This window comes from Onychomys torridus, chromosome 6 (assembly GCF_903995425.1).
Source record: "Onychomys torridus chromosome 6, mOncTor1.1, whole genome shotgun sequence".
NCBI classification, from domain to species: Eukaryota; Metazoa; Chordata; class Mammalia; order Rodentia; family Cricetidae; genus Onychomys; species Onychomys torridus.
In genome coordinates this window covers 31,095,337-31,115,150 of record NC_050448.1, presented here as the reverse complement: position 1 = coordinate 31,115,150, position 19,814 = coordinate 31,095,337, and the positions used below count along the sequence as shown (strand labels likewise).

Genomic DNA, 19,814 nt, shown 5'->3' with positions numbered 1-19,814 from the left:
CTTGTTGCTGTGGATCTGGAACACACAATACACTCCCGGGCACACACCATTCTGCCCCTCTCAACCTCTGGTTTTCTCTCACTTCCTCTACCTCACATATATCCTGTAATTCAACATAAACACCAGCTATCAAGCCACACTGCAGAAAGGAGGCCATCTCTAGAGCATTCTGGAAGGGGAATTATTCTCCAGAGCACTTGACACCTGATAGCAACCCATATTGTCACAGGCATTAGCTGAGCAGCACACTTCAGCTCCTGGCAGCTCAGCTTCCCTTAATGGGAGAAAACATCTCTATATATAAGTGTGGTAACATGGAAACAAGCAGGCTAAGCCTCAGTAAAGCTTCGATGCTTGTTCACGAGGGCACAGTGTACTAAGAGGTTTTCTGCTCTGGGAGGTAAGAGGGCCAGAGTCTTGTTGAGATAAGCAATTGGAGCTGAGATTGACCTGAGTCCCTAAGAGTGGGGACTCCCAGGACGATTGCTAGTGTGCAGCCAAGGAGTCTCGTACTCACTGAACGAGCTGCTTGTCAGATTCTCCAGCACAGAGCCAGCTGCGCGGCTCCCTCCCCACATCCCCTTCTCCCATGAGGGACATAAAGAGGGAATTAGATTTTCAGACCACCTTTCCATAAAACAATGGATGATGAGACAGAGGGAATTGATGTGAAGATCGCGCTGCTATTTGGATGTAACAAAACCGAACATAGAAACCATGGCATAGCGTCCTCAGTGCTCTTTCTCATACTCCCAAATGCTGATACCTACACAGATCACGATTTGGCTAAAAGGGGCCAGCAGTGGAGAACATGAAGCCCCTGGGGAAGAGAATCTCCTCCACAGCCCTTTCAGGTCATGTGCTGGGAACGTATCCGGTTTGAACCTGAACAACATAGCTTCCCCTGCTCTACAACTAGGACACGCATGCATTAGCGCTTGGACTCGGGCATGAATTGCAAATTTGATTTTTGTTGTTCATATTATGAAAGCTACTCCAGATGCTTGGGAAACATTAAGGTTTGGCCGGCTAGGGAACAGAAATACTGCCATTATACCTATCTGTGTCTTGAAGACTCAGGAAGCATTCTGTCCCCATGGCGGTTGTGACTGAATTTTAAAAATAGTAAAGCTGGGGCTTAGTGAGTGCTGACTGGGTCCCACTTGCAAAATTATGTGTTTGCACATTATCTGCTATGAACTCACCCTCACGGTAACTCTGTGAGCTAGTGCTACTAACACGTTTGGGAACCCATGAAACCAAACTTGGGACAGTTTAGGGACATTTCTCCAAATTCATCCTTTGAGTGTCAGCTGGGAGCTGCCAGGGGCTCAGAAGCAAGCAGAACAGAGAGCCTTGGGCGTGACCTGTCTGGCCTCACAGCCGTCCATTGCTGAGGCCTGCATGCTATTGTAATGCTTGGGAAGGGGGTCTTCAGCCATCCTTCTCACTCCGGTGCCTCGCTCTTATTTCTATAATGCTGGGCTCTGGTGCTTCACCTACTTAACTCCTTAGAGGTGAATGGGTTCCCAAGCAGACCTGTTGGCCTTTGGAGACTTGGCCACCTCTGTTTTATAGGGGGTGGTGGGGGAGACAAGTAGAGCATCTTTATTTATCAATCCTGTTCATCCATGACATGACCCAGAACAGAATCGTGGGCCTGTGTTTCTAAAATAACATCAGATTCCTTTTTTTTTTTAAAGACAAGTACTCATTTTCTCAAGCTTAACATCACTTCAGGAGGTGCCTGGGCCTCATTTCTGTAGGCCTTTAAGCTGTGATACTTGAGTCTGTCAGCGTGTTCGGAGCTACATACATTCATGCACCTGTCACACTGATGATCCGAACCATGGTTTCCTGGTTTGTTCCATAAATAACGTTATTTTCTAGCAGTGTTCCCTAACATGATGGACTGGAACATCATTTTCTTTGAAGTCAAGCTCTACTTGTGTCCCAGTTAGGCCCCCGTTTTCAGCTGTTGAAGAGCCTCAACTGAATGATTATGATGGGCTCTGGTTTGTAATTAAAACTAAGATTTGGGGAAAGGGATTAGATAGACATTTAGATCAAGGTTCCCTTTGAGTCTGCTTACTTTAAAAGAATGACGTTCTCTGCTTCCAAGAAAGTGTGTGCTCCTTAAAACTCCCATCACCAGATCAGTGTTTCTCTCCACAGGGCTCGAGCCCTGTCAGCTCCACGGATTCAGCCCGGAGGGAATCAACACCTCTCACCTATAGGATCTCTAAAATACAGTGTCTCTGCCAAGCACGGGGTACCCAGGTAGAAGAACAGTTGTGACGTCACCAGCATCACTTAGACCCTCGGCCTTCACCTGTGCTTCTGCAGCCCAGTGGGAAACTTAGAGAGGGAAATCCTTGGCCCACATAACACTCTGTGGACACTCTTTGACCAGAGCCACAGGCAGAAGGAAAAGTGCAAAGATATGAACTTGGTATCAAACTAATAAACTCACAGAGTGAACACGCTGTGGAGCAAGAGAGTGTCCTATCCATTCCAGGGAAGAAGACTCTCAATCAGAACTTCCTCAGGGCCACCAGGCTGGCCTGTGGTCATTCACAGGCCCTCATGCATCTCTGAATGGGACAGCAGCATTTTTTCACTCCTTTTACAGCTACTTAGTAACTGGTGCTAAGAACCTGACCACCGCAGATACCCAGGAAACAAGTCAGCCACGGTCCCTAACTTGTCGGCACAAAGTCTGATCAATGGGGAAGTGTAGATGGCTTGGAAAACCTTATTCGGATTAATCTAGTTCAGTGTGGGTAGGTTGGGGTGGGGTAGGGAGGGATCCGCAACTCCCTACAGTAAGGGGGATCTGAACTGTGATGTGAAACATTGCAGCTATTAACCAGGGAAAGGGAGGGGAGAGGGGGTATTAACCAGGGAAAGGGAGGGGAGAGGGGGTATTAACTAAGGAAAGGGAGGGGAGAGGGGGTATTAACTAAAGAAAGGGAGGGGAGAGGGGGTATTAACTAAGGAAAGGGAGGGGAGAAGGGGTATTAACCAGGGAAAGGGAGAATTAACCAGGGAAAGGGAGGGAAGGGAGATTTTTTACAAGCTAAGAAAACATTACTTTGCCTGGAGACAAAAGGAATCTTGACACACAGTCAGGGAACTTAAAGAGGCTGAGGAAGGCCGGGGTGCAGCTCAGTGGGCAGTGCTTGCCTAGCATGAGCAAGGCCTCCTGGGTTTGATCTCTACTGTGCACGTGTGCGCGCACACACACACACACACACACACACACACACACACACACACACACACACACACACACACACTTTAAAAAAGAGCCTTAGGAGAATTGATAGAGGATTGCAGACACTGGGTAAGTGTAGGGAGAAGGTAGGACAGAAGATGTAAAGATGACAGCTGAGATCTTCGTCTGATCACTTCCGGCTTGTGAGCAGGAAGCAGGCACAGTGTGCAGAATAGACAGGAAAGCGCGAAACAGTGAATTTCTGGAAGAACAGGTAAAGGAGGGAACAGGCACCCAGAGATGGTCCCCTGGTCTGGGGCAGTGACAGTATGTACAGACATGAGATGAACTTGTCAGTGTACAGTGCTCACACTTCTGGCCTAGGTGACTATGTGGATACAGAGATGGGGAACAGGTGAGGATCGTATTGAGTTTTAGATGCTCCTTAACTCTCTGAGAAAGTTGGAGTTAGTGGGGCTCAGCAGAGATGGAGCTGGCTACACTGTTTGGGACCATCAGCCTAGGGAAGATGGTCGAGGATGTTGTAGTAGAGGGAAATGTCCAGGACATCATATACATGAGCAGAAGAAAAAAAAAATTAAGGAACCTAGAAGAATTCCATCATTTACAACAAAGAATGCATGACAGTGAGAAAGAGGAAATCTCACCAATTGTGAAGTCACAGGAGATGATAGAAATGCACCAAGCATCAGATGGGGCTGTGAGAGAGATAAACTAACAGACAGGTGCAAGTTTTAGGCTGTGTGCGATACTAACCTTCATTGTCTGCCCTTTGGCAGTGTGTGAAATCCATATTCATAAGATGTTTTTGCTGCTCTGGTCACTCTGGCAAGAAAATGGAACCAACCTAGTTGTCCATCAACAGATAAGTGGATAATGAAATTCTGCTACATATAAAAAAATAGAATACTATCTAGATCCAAAGGAAAAATGAAACCACAAAACTAACAGGAAAATGGACTTGGAAATTATACAACTGAAGAGATGGCTCAGTGGTTATTGAAGAGCACTGGCTGCTCTTCCAAAGGACCAGGGTTCAATTCCCAGCACCCAAAAGGTGGCTCACAACTGTCTGTAACTCCAGTTCCAGTGGATCTGGTATTCTCACACAGACATACACGAAGGCAAAATACCAATACACAGGCTGGAAAGATGGCTCAGAGGTTAAGGACACTGGCTATACTTCCAAATGTCCTGAGTTCAATTCCCAGCACCCATATGGTGGCTCACAACCATCTGTAATGAGATCTGGCTCCCTCTTCTGACCTGCAGAGATACATACAAACAGAACACTGTATACATAATAAATAAATAAATCTTAAAAAAAAAAAAACACCAATGCACATAAAATAAATAAATAAATCTTAAAAAAAACACCAATGCACATAAAATAAATAAATAAATCTTTAAAAAAAAACAAAGTATAAAACTATGTGAAGTTACCCGCTCTCAGAAAAAAAAATGCATATGAGAGTCTCATCTATAATGTGTGTGTGTGTGTGTGTGTGTGTGTGTAGAGAGAGAAATGTATATGTGAGTATAGTATGTATGTACTGAGAATAGGAAAGGCTACTGTTTGGTGACTGAGGAGGAACAGAATTCAGGTAAAGTCACAAAAGGATATAAAACTAATTGTTCTTTAATTTTGACTTTCTTCCTGATTTTTCACTTTCTTGTGGTAGATAAGTGCATAATGATGTAACTGATAATGAAATCATGAAATCCAAAGACAAGTTCCACAGCTTCCAATTGGCTGCTCTAACTGTGTAGTTCATTGAGATCTGTAGACTTTGGGTTTTGGCAAATGCTATCTATGTTAATCTCTCTGTGTATATTTTTTCAGTTTGCAAGTTCATTACAATAAACTAATTTTAAAAAAGACACTGATAAGTGTTTTTCAAAATATTGTTGATTTAATCCCTTGATGGTTTCAATTATGGGGGTGTGGTGAGAATCGAGAATAGGTATCTTTTTCAAGTGCGATGTGTCTTAGTCTGCATCTCAAGTGTGGACTACATTTGGAAACTGCTCACAGGTGACCCTTCCCCGTGACCTTTACCCTGCGTATCTCTCGACTCTCTGAACTCTGCTTTTAAACGAAGCCTTTTCTCACAGATGTTGAACCATGGTGTCGCCTGATTCTGAAACTACAAGTGTCCTTTCCTGTTGGTGTGTTATATAGCACTTAAAATGTAGTTCATGGGCTAAGGAGATTCTTCATCCTGGTATCTGCGTTCTATTCCAAAAGCCTAGGAACAACAACCAAAAAAATCAGGCACATGTCCGCCTGGAACCCAGCACTGAGAAAGCAAATGGGTAGGTCCCCAGGGCTCACTGGCCAGCCTCACCTCATGGGGGGGGGTGCTCCAGGCCAGTGACACACACTATCTCAAAACAGGGTGCACAGTGCCCAAGGTCCACACACTTGTGCACACAGGTGTGCATGCGTATACATGAACATGCCTACGCACTAAGGTAGTGCACCGCGATGCACATCACGATGGTTAAGAGTTCGATATGAGATTAAGTCATGTTCTCTCCCATTTCTTTTCCAGCTCCAAGAGACTGTGAAAAGGAAGCTAGAGGGGGCCCGATCGCCACTTAATGGGGACCAGCAGAATGGGGCTTGCGATGGGAGCTTCTCTCCCACAAGCAAGCGCATCAGAAAGGACCTTACCACGGGGATGGAAGCCATCAACAGTTTGCCCAACAACATGCCACTGCCTTCAGGTTCACCCCTTCACCAACTTGACCTCAAGCCTTCTTTACCCTTGCAGAACAGCGCTGCTCACACTCCTGGGCTGCTAGAGGATCTGGGTAAGAATGGCAGGCTCCCTGAGATTAAACTCCCTGTCAATGGCTGTGGGGATCTGGAGGATAGCTTTGCTATGTTGCAGAGCAAGGACCTCAAACAGGAGCCTCTTGATGACCCCGCCTGCATAGACACATCCGAAACGTCACTTTCTAATCAGAACAAGCTGTTCTCGGACATTAACCTGAATGACCAAGAGTGGCAGGAACTAATAGACGAACTGGCCAACACGGTTCCGGAAGATGACATCCAGGACCTGTTCAATGAAGACTTTGAAGAGAAGAAGGATCAGGAATTCTCACAGACGGCCATGGAGACCCCACTCTCCCATGAGAGTGCAAGTGTAAAGAGCGATGCCTCTCACTCTCCTTTTGCACACGTCTCTATGGGATCGCCCCAAACCAGACCTTCATCTTCTGGTCCCCCCTTTTCTACGGTCTCCACAGCCACTAGCTTACCATCTGTGGCCAACACTCCTGTGGCTCCAAACCCTGCCAGCTCGCCAGCTAACTGTGCTGTCCAGTCCCCCCAAACTCCAAACCAAGCCCACACTCCAAACCAAGCCCCACCTCGACCTGGCAATGGCTATCTCCTTAATCCAGTCTCGGTGACAGTGACTGGTTCAGGATCAGGCTCTGTGGCAGTGCCCGGCTCTGACATGTCCCCGGCAGAGCAGCTCAAGCAGATGGCTGCCCAGCAACAACAGAGGGCCAAACTCATGCAGCAGAAACAGCAGCAGCAGCAGCAGCAGCAGCAGCAACAGCAACAGCAACAGCAACAGCAGTCCCACTCAAATCAGACTTCAAATTGGTCTCCCTTAGGGCCTCCGTCAAGTCCATATGGAGCAGCTTTTACTGCAGAAAAACCAAATAGCCCAATGATGTACCCCCAAGCCTTTAACAACCAAAACACTATAGTGCCTGCAATGGCCAACAGCCTGCAGAAGAACACCATCAACAACTACCTCCCTTCAAATCACATGAACATGATCAGTCAGCAGCCAAATAACCTGGGTACAAACTCCTTAAACAAACAGCACAATATTCTCACCTATGGCAACACTAAGCCTCTGACCCATTTCAATGCGGACTTGAGTTCAAGAATGACGCCCCCCATGGCCAACCCCAACAAAAACCCCTTGATACCCTACATCCAGCAGCAGCCTCCGCAGCCCCAGCCGCCACCGCAGCCACAGCCTCCCCAGCAGCAGCCTCCGCCCCCACCACAGCTGCAGGCTCCCAGAGCGCACCTGAGTGAGGACCAGAAACGCGTGCTTCTCATTAAGCAGAAAGGAGTGATGAATCCGCCCATGGCCTATGCTGCGCTTCCAGCCCACGGTCAGGTAAGTGAGAAGTGGCACCCAGTGGGAGCCGTTCTTACCTGTGTGCCAGGCTGTCCCGTGTGTATCATGGGCACCAGGCTAGGCCTGGAGTGGAGCCTAATAACCAGCAGAAATCCTGCCCTGTGCATCTTTGTGCGGTTTCCTCTCAGAGTTGGAGAAAGAGTGGCCCAGTAAACCTTTCTCGTACACAAATGCCTCCTAGTCCTCCTGTTCTTGCCTGCAGCCAAGAAAAATTTTAAATTACATCCAATTTTCACTGTGAGGAAAGCAGGCTGCAGAAGTCACATGACTCAGTGTGGCATCCCTCTATAGTTTTTCTTCCGGTTCATTAGCCAAAGGGTGATAGGAGGCAGGCCTAAGCTATATAGCCTAGCTAACACCATTTTATACCATCTGGACAAACTGTCAGCTGTCTTAACGGGCTATGAGTGATGGGAAATATGGACTCTTGGCCTTTAAAAATCAGAGCGTTTTTGTATTTTCAGGGTGAAGTGGGAGAGCGGGTCTTGCAGGACTGTTTGACGTTTAAACATTTGCCATTTTGCCAGCAACAATTAGACATCTTGATCAAATGACTTAGGAGCATAAGCATCCCTGTCCTTGGCATTCAGTTCGATGTCAGTAAGAGTTGCTAGTGAATTTGTGGGGTGTGTGTGTGGAGGGGTGTCTCTTTACGTTCAGTTGCTATCTGTGCACCCCTCCTTGTGGAATGCAGACAGTGTCCTGTAGGTAGATACCTGGAAACCTGGCATCTTATGACCCCCGCTCTCTACCCGCAACTCTCAGGTTGATGGAATCTCCAAGGCTGGGGGTGGTGCCTGAGCTCTGTGGCTTCATTCTTACCCTTCACTGATGTCGAACCCCCAAACCTCACAGGGCTTTCTCGCCTCCACATGCCGGCTACATTTAAAGAAGTCCTGTCTGGAAAAATAAAAGTGTTGGCCTGATTTTACATCACCTGCAATCGGGAGCTAGTAGGAAATGTCTTTGAAATGTGGACTTTGATATTTTATAATGATTTCATTAAAATATAGAAATATATATCAATGGAAATGCAACCTTTTATACACTTTACCATGAAGTTCAGAAGCAAGCAAAATAGAGGCCATAGGCAAGGGTGCTTGTGGGAGCCCAGATGCATCACGAGGCTTATGAGATCGCATACTGTCAAATGATCCGTTGTTAATCATAATACAAATTATGCTTCTACTCAGGCTGTTTTTATGTGGGCATTTCTTCCGAGCCAGACCAAAGATGATTAACTCCAACTTGCAGGCTCTGTAGACATATGGGTGCAATGATACCCCTCTGTCCTCCGAGAGCCTCACTAACACCTTTCTACGTGTGCTAACTAGAAACAAAGTCTTTGCTGGAACATGGGTTTTTTGTTTGTTTGGTTGTTTGGTTGGTTTTTTGTTTTTGTTTGTTTGTTTGTTTTTTCTTTTTTTCCACAGCTGTTTGTTTTCTAAGGGGTCCTTTGGGATCCTAATGCTTGTAAATGGGTCCATGAGGCCTTTAGCTGCAGGGGTCACGTTTTGAATGCAGGGCTCAGTCAGCTGAAGCAGCATCTGGATTCAATCTGTATGGAGGGTCCCTTCCATCTCAGCAGAGGTGCTTTCAGGATGGACAGAGTCTTTCCTGGCCAGGGCTCACTAGAACAATTGCTTCTGAGCACAGAGCACAGGCAGGCAGAAGTAGCAGCTTTTCTAATGAAATAGTAACTGCCTACCATTTCAAACAAGTTTCAAGATGCTTACATAAGCTGTGAGTGTCTCTCTACAAACACACCATTTCAGATGTTTAGCTGATTGTGAATGGGTATTTTCATAGCTCTCAATGTAGTTAGTCATTTATGCTGTGTACAGGCACAGGGCACAGACTGGCATGGGTTATATAAGACACCAAATGTTAGTCCATGCTGTCTTCTGCTTTGCCAGGCCCAAAAGTCCACGATCAATGCTTAGTTTTATTGACTGGCTTGGGCAATGAAAATAGTTTGATAACATTAGATACATTGATTTCTAGAAAAAATTACACAGTTACTCACGTGGGACACCTGTGGGACCGAGGTTTCTCTCCAGAACAAGTTGAAAGGCTTACTTTCTGGGTATTTTTTTAAGAGAAAGGAGAAGAAACAAACCAGACATGGTAGAGCCTGCCTTTAATCTCAGCAGGTAGATCTCTATGAGTTTGAGTCCAGCCAGGAAAACATAGTGAAACCCTGTCTCAAAACAAACAAACAAACAAACAAACAAAAAGATTTTTATAATGACATATCTAGGAAGTCAACTTTGTAGAATTTATATGTTATTCTCATAATGATCAAATTAAACAAAGGAAATTATTAGTTTATTTATTTTTATTTTATGCAAGTGAGCATCTTCCCTGTATGTGAGTCTATGTGCCACATTCATGCAGTGCCTATAGAGGCCAGAAGAGGGCATCAGATTCCCGGGGAGTGGAGTTACAGGTGGTTGGGAGCTGTCCTGTGGTTGCTGGGAATGGAACCAGGTCCTCTGGAAGAGCAGCCAGTGCTTGTAACCACTGAGCCATCTTGACAACTCTTCCCTGTTACTTTTAATAGTAAAAAATTGAGCCCAACAGAAATATTTTGGATGGGTATATACTATAAATCAAAGTGTGGGATTGGCAAATGATTACACATGTGGAAATGCTCCTAAAATTAAAATAAGCAACTCCCCAAACAGTTAATGTGCTATAGATAGACCGGCTTGTGCTGCTCAGGAGCCTAGAAAGTTGAGGAGCATCTAAAATTTTAGGAGTGGCATTCTGTTATATCATTGTTATTTTCCTAGTCAACTGAATATTCTGAATTTTCTCATATACATATGTTCTTTTGCCACCAGAAAAAAAAAAAATTTAAGTAAGGAAAAAGAATCCCTATTTTATTTTTGGTTTTTCGAGACAGGGTTTCTCTGTATAGTTTTGCCCCTTTTTCCTGGAACTCACTTAGTAGACCAGGCTGGCCTCGAACTCACAGAGATCTGCCTGGCTCTGCCTCCCAAGTGCTGGGATTAAAGGCGTGTGCCACCACCGCCCAGCCTAAGAATCCGTATTTTAAAAGTAAAAGTCGATCTTTTCTTTCTTAGAAAATCAGTTTGAGCCCAAGTGGCTTTCGCTTGGGTGAACTCATGCCGTTATTCTCTAGTCGTTGGTGTGTATTCGTGGTGAATTCCTGCTCTGGTGGGCAACCCCAGCCAACCTCAGCCTTGCCCCGCCCACGCTCTTCCCTTTTCTTACTACTTCCTCTTTTCATTCCTTACCAACTTTTCTCTTTCTTGTAAAAAGCTAAAACTTCAACAATGAAAACATCACTGAAATTTCTGCCATAGTTATTTCTTTGTCCAGTCTTCTCCAGGACGTGCCCCTGAGTTATTCCTTTAATCTGTCTCTGTCCCTGCGCCTGCCACCTTGTAAAAATTAATTTCTGTGTCCAGTTGTCATAACTGAGCCTCCTGCATTGGTGTCTTTTTTTTTTTAAATACGTATTTCTGGGATGAACAACCAGCACTTACTTTGGACTTGTTTGTTCTATTTCCCTAATGTTGCTGTTTCTCATGAACAAGATCTCCACCCCCAGCTAGTGTCTGCACAGTGCCCAACCCTGTGTCTAAGACTCAAGGCTATTTAATAAGCCATCTGATGAAAGTCAGCAACATATGGGCCAGAGATGTTTTCAGCTGGCTGTGGGCTTCCCCGGAGAACACGGGGCGTGAGTGACACAGAGCCGCTTTTAGGAACTAGGAGAGGTACTCGCAAAGCAGTCTAAACGAGCGCCTTTGAGGGGTGCTGGGTGTCTTGAACCTGTGAGATTGCTGGGAAGGCAAACTCAACCCCTGGCCTGTCAAACAAAAACCAAGGAAACGGCTATGCTGGAAGGAAACCAAAGACCTGCAGCCCCCAGCTGGCCAAGGGGCGGCACAGGCAACCCAGAGCACAAGGATGATTCCCACACAGATGGGTGCAGGGCGACAGTTCCAGAAGGTGATGTTAGCCTCTAGTCCTGGCAATGGCAGATGGGCTGCATCCGACACGTGGTACCCGGTTTGATCCGCGTGTGGGTCGTGTGTGGCTCTGTGCGTGTCATTAGTGGATATGCTTGCCACGTTTCCTTTCATTTTTCCTAATATGTGAGCTTTGCTAGTAGAAACCTGTTACCTATAACAGCTCCACAGGAAGCTCAGGCCTCCAGGATCCACGGGCATCCTGGGAATGTCTTTGAACACCCTTCACTTTACAAGCCTGGAGCCTCTTCTGTCAGTTCCCTTAAATACATCTGTTTACTTTTCCCAAGAAACACATGCACCTAGTCCAGACAGTGTCATCAGACTAATGGTAAAAACAAAATAACAAAACAAAACAAAAACAAAAACTGGCAGCAACAACCCTCCCCATCCCCTCCACAAGGCAGCCACTTGACTTCACTAAAGTCATTTTCTTGTTCATCCTCCCAGACTGCATTTCTCCATTCTCAACCCTGCACTAAGTTAGAACACACCCTGCCTTAAAGACCTTTCTTCATGACCCTGTGACATCCATGGCATTGAGACCTGGGCATGTGTGTCTACACCTTCACTCCGAGAGCTTTTTGAATCTTTAAGATTCTGTGATCTTAGTGTGACTTCTTTCCCTCGTTATGTGCGAAGCTATGCAATATATTTATCTGGTGTGTGTGTGTGTGTGTGTGTGTGTGTGTGTGTGTGTGTGTGTGTGTGTGTGGTGTATGCAGAGACATGTCTGTGCATGCTTGGAGGCCAAAGGAGGATGTCCAGTATCCTGCTGCTGTATCACTCTCCCCCTTATTCTTGTGAGGTGGCGTTTCTCGCTGAACCTGTGATCCCCCTGCCTCTGCCCTCACAGTGCTGGAGTGACAGGCGTGCACAGGCAAGCCTGGACTTTACTCAGTGCTGGGACTTGAACTCGGGTCCTTGGGCAGCGGGCACTCTCACCCACCACGCTGCTTGCCTACCTCTGGTATATGGTACTAAGAAATTTATTTTAACATCTGATAATGTATGCTCCTAATGTATCTGGGGCTTAAGACAGTTTTCTTTCTTTTTATTGAACTTTTTGGACTTCTCTTGCATTGTGAGCTTCCTCGATTGCTCTCTGATTTCTCATTTCTTTTCTATTTTCATGTCTTTGTCTTCTTATCCCATGTTCTATTAGATTTCCTTAACTTTGTCTCCCAACCTTGATAGCAAATACTTCATTTTTAATTTCCACATTTTCAATTTCTGTAAGCTCCTTCTTATTCTCTGCCTTGTCCTTTATAACCTAAGAACACTAATTACCATTTTGAAATGAGGTTTTCTCCTGCTGTCGTCTTTACTCTCTTACTCAGAAGTGGCTTCTTCCTTGCATTCATTCTCTTTCTATAACATCATGAGCTTTCCCTTAACCGTCTGTTGAGGAGTGTGGCACCGTTCCGGAGTTCACTTGCCCTGGGATGACTGGGCTAGAGCCCAGCCAGTGCCCTGGGTCAGTGTCCATAGGTGGCTGTCCCTTGAGCAGCACAGATGAGATTCCTAAGTTCATTGCTGACCCTGGAAACCGAGCATGGATAAAGAGTTGGTGGTGGGTGTGTTGGTAACAGTGAGGGCGTGTCACTAAGGACTGGGTACACTTTCACTTACACCCTCTGTTTTCCTTTGACACCCAGGATCCCAGGGCTCCTGGGTCTGATAGCTCCATCTCTGTAGAGTCAGGAACCTTCTGTCCTCCAGTCTGAAGTAGGGCAAGAGTCCACTTCTTCTCCTCACAGACCTTCAACTCATTTCCATGTGCAGCTCTGTGGACAGATTCTAAACACACACTGTGGCCTTTGGCTCTCAGGCTGGTGAGACAGCAGTCCCCGAGGAACTTGAATTTCCTCAGGAATCTCATCCATGGGCAAGGGAAAGGCTGGACCCCTCCCCAGTGCCAGCCAGAGGAGGAACTTGTCTCTCCTGAAGAGATCTCAGGTACTTTGAACAACTAACTCCCCAGAGCACCTTGTGGGACACACTGAAGCTGAAATGAGCTGAGTGAGACCTTGACCGTGATTGCTTAGGTGTGCACATCTCTTGCCCTGTTTACTTCCGAACCTTCTGGACTTGGTTGAGGGAGAAGAGGGGTGTCACCGGACCCCTTTATTTCTTTTCCCAATTTGGTCATGTTGAATAGATCTCCTTTTTTCTGATTTTTCCTGTTCCTCATCTTTTCATTTGGCATATTGAAGATGGGTGGCCAAGCCTTGCCTTTTTAGGGCTGCAGGATTCAGGCTTTGAACCTGCTATCTCCACCAATACCCTGGCCTCCTGCCTTGATGCTCCAAATGCCTCTGCTGCCTATGTCCTCTCAGCTTGTTGGATTTCTGCCGATCCTCCTGCACGATTAAAACCCCCTCTGTTTGAGCTGCTTTGCCATCCGATTTCCATCTTCCAGAACATCACTGACATCCTTGACTGTGCTCACCATCTCTCCTCCTCTTTGTTCTTTATGTTGATACTGATTTTACTCCTGTATCATCACTGCTGGAGAGCTGGGTCCCGGCTCACTCTGGCCCGCTGCAGTGGCTTTCAACAGCTTTCTGTTTGACTATCAAATATTACCTGATGCTGAAACTTTCTGCAGCAAAACTTGCGTGATTGTTTCCAGCATTTGGGGGCCTTCATGCAGCAGAGCGGGCTTTAACCACACTTAAGACACCCTTGCGATGGTGAGTTTTTAATGGTCCACTTGCCATAATCTAAAGTCACGTCAGAAGCATCTCAGTGGAGGAACTGTCTAGATCAGATTAGCCTGTGGGGAATCGTCTAGCTTGTTTACTGATAGAGAAAGACCCAGCCCATGGTGGGTGGCAGCATTTTATGAGTTGAGCCCTGAACTGTGTAAGATCAGAGAAAGCTAGCTAAGCTCCAAGACAGCAAGCAAGCAAGGACCCATATGTCCATGCGTCCACGCGTCCACGCGCCTGCTCTCCTTCAGCCTCTAACTGTGGCTGTGACACACTGAGTTCCTGGCTTGACTGCCCCACAATCATCATGGACTAGAACTAGGAACTGTGAGTCAAATGAACCTTTCCTTGCCTGTGTGCTTTGGGGCAAGGTATTTTTTCACAGCAACAAAATAAAACCAGAATGACATGCGGATCGTAAGTCTTCTTACCTGGAAGGCATATATTCAAAGGGACAGAAATGCCAACATCATCCTCTAGCCACTTTGGGGTAAGATCTCATGATCATACCCACAGAGTCTTTTATAGAATCTTGAAAATATTGACTTACTTCAAGGACTGTGAAAACAATTTAGATTCCATGACCCTGACTAAGCCAATGGTACCCAGTAACTCAGGTGCCAGGCAAAGTATTGACAGAATGCTCATCACTGGCTCAATCCAGGCCTCCCAGCTGAGGGAACCGGTGGGCAAAAGTGCTCAAAAATCCACATAATAAGGGAAAGGTTCCTATCGATGGGTAAAATAAAATCATTTCCATACACATCCTGGAAGATTTTTTAAAATCCTGATTGACATTCTGTCAGAGTCTGCAAATATGAAACTAAGAGAAAACAGCCTGACGAAAAAGTTTGAGGGAGAGGAATTAGTTTTATAATAGTATTGTGGAAGAAAGAGGTTTTAATTGGTCCTCTGTGAGAATGCCTTTGAAAGGTGCTGTGGGATGAGAAGACTCCTGTTGACTCAGAGAGCTTATAACCCATCAAGCAGAGTTCTGGAGCATTTATGGACCTAAGAATCACCCCAGGAGGTGTGCGGAATGCAGGGAATCAGCAGCCCTGTGGTAAGGCCAGGGAGTGTGCACTCTATACCCCCACAACTCCTACCAAATCTACTGCCATTTTATAATGGAGGAATGGTACATACAATAACACCAGTAGTGGCCTTTGTTTATTTCGTTGTTCGATAACTAAATGAGCAGTGTATTAGCTCCTTTCCTGTGGCTGGATAAGACATTATTACCAAGGCATCTTAGAGACAAAAGAGATGCCGTGATCTCTTGGGCTCCTGGTTCCAGGAGAAGAAGAGTCTGTCATGGCAGCAGGTGGCGGCCGTGGTGGCAGGAAAGCCGGGACTTTGAACCACAAACAGGAAGCAGAGAGAGTAAATTGGGAATGGTGCCAGGCTTTGAATCCTGAAAGCCCCCCCTAGAGACATACTTCTTCCAACCAGGCCACATCCCCCAAGCCACCCAAACAGCACCACCAACTGGGGACCAAGCATTCAAATGCCCAAGACTATGGGTGAAATCCTCAAACCAGCACAGGCAGGCTGTTATCATTTTGTAATTTTTCTAAAAAGTGTGTGTGTGTGTGTGTGTGTGTGTGTGTGTGTGTGTGTGTGCGCGCGCGCGCGCGCATAACATTTGAGGAAGCCAGAGCAAAAAAAAAAAAGGTATTTTCCTTTACTCCTGCCTGCCCTTGTTGACTGGAGATACAGTCTTTCACAGAACCAGAAGCTCACCATTTGGCTAAGACGGTTAGCCAGGGAGCTCCTGAGATCCTCCAATCTACCCCAACTGATTCTAAGGTTGCAGGCATACATGGCCATGCCTGGCATTTTGTGGGGGTGCTGAGGATTCAAACTCAGGTCCTCATGCTTACAGGGCCTTGCTATTACCCACTGACCCATCTCCCTAGTCCCTGCTGACTGTCTCAGGAGGACAAAGCAGTATGTTTTCCACAGCTCCATCCTCACCACACCTCATATGAAAAGGCAGGTCCCTCCTTCGTCACTCCAAGAGACGGGTGGCTCTTCCTCTGTTTTCTTAGGAGCCCGTGTGTGCTGAGCTACCTTCCCCAGAATCTGCAGGAATAAAGGCCGGAAGTGGAGTTGCTCATGGCAGAGGCAACATGAGGCTTCTGTAGCGCTCTTTGGAGATATCCTCAGAGAAAGACTTCTCTGATGTATTGGTAGGGCCACAGCTCTGGCTTCCCATACTTGACTATATCAAAGATGGTGGCCAGAGAACTTTCCTAGATGTTCCTGCGCTTTGAAAGTGATGACCCATGGACCACATGCCCAGTTTCACTTTACCTCCTGAATCTTGGGTTCCCTTCCTTTCAGGCTGTATCCTTCAGCACCCTGGACTCCAGTCCAGAACTCTCCAAGGGTATTTCTTGTATTTACAGTCAGAAGAGAAAGTCTAGTTTTTCTCCCTAACAGAAGCCTGCTGGTCACCAGCTCAACAAAAGTATGGAGAATTGTAAAACATGTGCCGTCAGCCAGGGTGCAGCCCCAGAAAGTCCTGCCTGGAAGATTAAATGGGTCCCACATTAATGTTGGGCATCAAGTACTGTATCACCAGCTGCCTTAGGGTTGTTATTGCTGTGATGAGACAATATGACCAAAAGCAATTTGGGGGAAGAAATGGAGTATTTGGCTTACATATCCTAAATCACAGTCCACTGAGGGAAGCCAAGGCAAGAATTCAAACTGGGCAGGAACCTAGAGGCAGAGGCCGGGGAAGAGTGCTGCTTACTGACTTGTTCCTCATGGCTTGCTCGGCCTGCTTTCTTTTTTTCTTTCTTTCCCATTTTTTCTTTTATTGAAAATAGATTTATTCTCACATAATGTATTCTGATTGTAGTATGCCCTTCCAGTCCCTCCACACACAAACCTCCATCCAGAACCACCTTCTTTCTGTCTCTCATTAGAAAACAACCAGGCATCTAAGGGAAAACAATAAAATAAAATATCACAGTATAAAGTAGAATAGAATAGAAAAAACTAACACAGAGGCATAAAATAAACCAACCAAACAAACAGGAAAAGAAAGAGCCCCAAAGGGCACAAGAAGCAGATACAGACGCAGAGACCCACTTTTTGGCACGCTCAGGAATCCCATCAAAACACAAACCTGGAAGCCATGACAGCTATTCAAAGGAAGTGGGAGGGAGGAAGAGAATAAATAAAATAAATTTTAAAAAATGAGAAATAAAAAAGATATAATTATGTTAAAAGGATAATTATTTTAAGCCTGACACATTATAAGGCAAGGAACCCCCAAAGAGGCCATTGAGTTCCTTTTCTGTTGGCCATCCTCTCTGGGCATACAGAGAGGTTGTTTGTTTCCCCAGTGAGACGCCCTGAAGAAAACTAAATTTACATTTGCAAGTGGTCCTCAATTGGAGCTAACTTCTGGGTTAGGGGTGAGGGCAGGTGTCCACTCCTCCTGGAGCTCTCAGACCCCATCTGGTGCAGACCCGTGCAGACCCTGGGCTGCCTCCATCTCTGTGAGTTCATACGTGTGTAGATCATGTTGATTTAGAAGGCCATGTTTTCTTGGTGTCCTCCATCCCCTCTGGCTCTTGTATTCTTTCCAGCTTCTCTTCTGATGGGTTCCCTGAGCTCCGATGGGAAGAATTTGATGGAAATATCCTGTTTAGGGCTGAGTGTTCCAAGGTCTCTCACTCTTTGCATATTTTATGGCTGTGGGTCTCTGTATTTGTTCCCATCTGCTGCAAGGGGAAGGTTTTCTGAGGATGTCAATTTGCCTTCTTATAGAACTCAGAACCACCAGCTCTGGTGATCCCCTCCCACCTCAATCACTAATTAAGAAAATACAGACCTGTCTATATCAGGTCTTATGGAGGCATTCTCTTAATTGAGGGCCCCTCCTCAGATGATTCTGGCTTGTGCCAAGTTGAAATAAGTCATACTAAATTCTGCATGGGGCTGGGAGGTGGTGGCACACACATTTGACCCCAGCAGTGGTAAGAAGATCTCTGAGTTCAAGGCTAGCCTGGTCTACAAATGGAGTTCCAGGATACCTGAGCTACACGGAGAAACCCTGTCTCAGAAAACCAAAAAAATGGCCTGGAGAGATGGCTCAGAGATTAAAAGCATTAACTGCCCTTCCTGAGTTCAGTGCTCAGCAACCAACCACATGGTGGCTCACAACAATCTATAATGAGATCTGATGCCCTCTTCTGGTGCACAGGCAAACATGCACACAGAACACTGTATACATAATAAATAAATACATCTTACAAAAGAAGAAAAAAAAATCAAACTAAACCCAAACAAAAAAATTCTACATGCCAAGGCAGTGAGACAGTGAGAGTCGGCACAGCCTAAGCGAACACAGGAGCCCCGTGGAGGGCGCCAGCTTCCAGACGGACCCACAATGAGCAGGTGCTGGAGAAGAGTGAGTGGATTGATAGGCACTCCAGTGGAAGCAGAAGGAGGCTTCTCAAATGAACAGTTCAGACTGTGGCCAGGCTGGAGGGCAGCATGCACACCAGGGAGAAGTGCAGTGAATGTCACTGGCATTGGAGAATAGTGAGGGATCTTTCTACTACTTCCAGTGACACAGTGAGAATATTTACCTGGCCACTGACCTTTAAGGAGGGCTGAGGCAGGAAGGTCATGAGTTTGAGGCCAGCCTGGGCTATAAAAGAATTAAGGGCCCAACTATGGACTATGACCATCTAATAACCAAAGGACAACATTTTAAGGAAGAGTTCAGTGGAAGAACTTACCTAGAATGTACAAAGTCTTGGGTGTGCTCCCCAACAGTAGAAAAGTAATCATATTTAATATTAGGAAGACTTCACACAGAAGCAGTCAGAGGAAATCATTAATAGAACTTAGTGACTGAAAATATGACCAGATAAAAGGGAAATGATGTGAAAGATTATGGTCCTATGCTGAATGTTAGGATATCATGGTTTCTGAATGACATGTTGTATGTATATCTAAATATCAAGTTGTATCTGTACTTTAAAAGCAATCAAACACTTGGAATTTATCCTGCTATTATTTCTTATTCTTTTTTTAGCATTCTTCCATATTGGGTGTTGGGGGGGGCATGCAGGCGGGCATGCCCATGTGTGGCTTGCTGTGATCTGCACGTGTGGAAGTCAGAGGACATCTTGTAGGAGTCACCTCCCTCTCTCCTTTCAGCGTGTGGGTCCCAGGTATTGAACTCGGGTCATCAGGCTTGACATCAAGTGCCTTTACCTGATGAGCCGTCTCACTAGCCTTTTTATCTTATTCTTCCAATGAATATTTCCCATCGGTTGAGGTTCTGACACACATGCAGCAAAATATGTGAAGTCAGCCCATAGCATTTGCATCAGCTTGTACTACTGGAGCCTCAAATAGCTGATCCTCTCTGTGATTAGACTTTTTGCTTTTACAAGCGTTGATCCCCCCCAACCCTAAACTCATAGTATAATGAAAACATTTGTTTTCCTTATTTAGAACAATAATACCAGTATCATGTATTCTCTTTGCTTGGTGTTTTTATTATATTAATTGATTGTGTCTATTTTTTGAAGAGTCCTCTGTAAAGACTGTTCTTTGTTTAAGTATTAAGAAGAACACAGCTGGACGCTTTAAAAGTAGTTTGCTGGCTAAGGAACATTTGCTGCAGAGGACCTGAGTTTGGTTCTCAGCA

At 45.7% G+C, this 19,814-nt stretch overlaps 1 protein-coding gene across 2 annotated transcripts in view; it reads left to right on the top strand.

Annotated features, from left to right (window-relative positions):
* Nucleotides 1-19,814, top strand: part of Maml3 (mastermind like transcriptional coactivator 3) — a 424,042-nt gene that overhangs the window by 245,747 nt on the left and 158,481 nt on the right. For both annotated transcript variants that reach the window (XM_036191147.1, XM_036191148.1), the window contains exon 2: nucleotides 5,794-7,392. In XM_036191147.1, coding sequence (XP_036047040.1) covers nucleotides 5,794-7,392 — 1,599 coding nt within the window. The remainder of the gene's footprint in view (nucleotides 1-5,793; nucleotides 7,393-19,814) is intronic.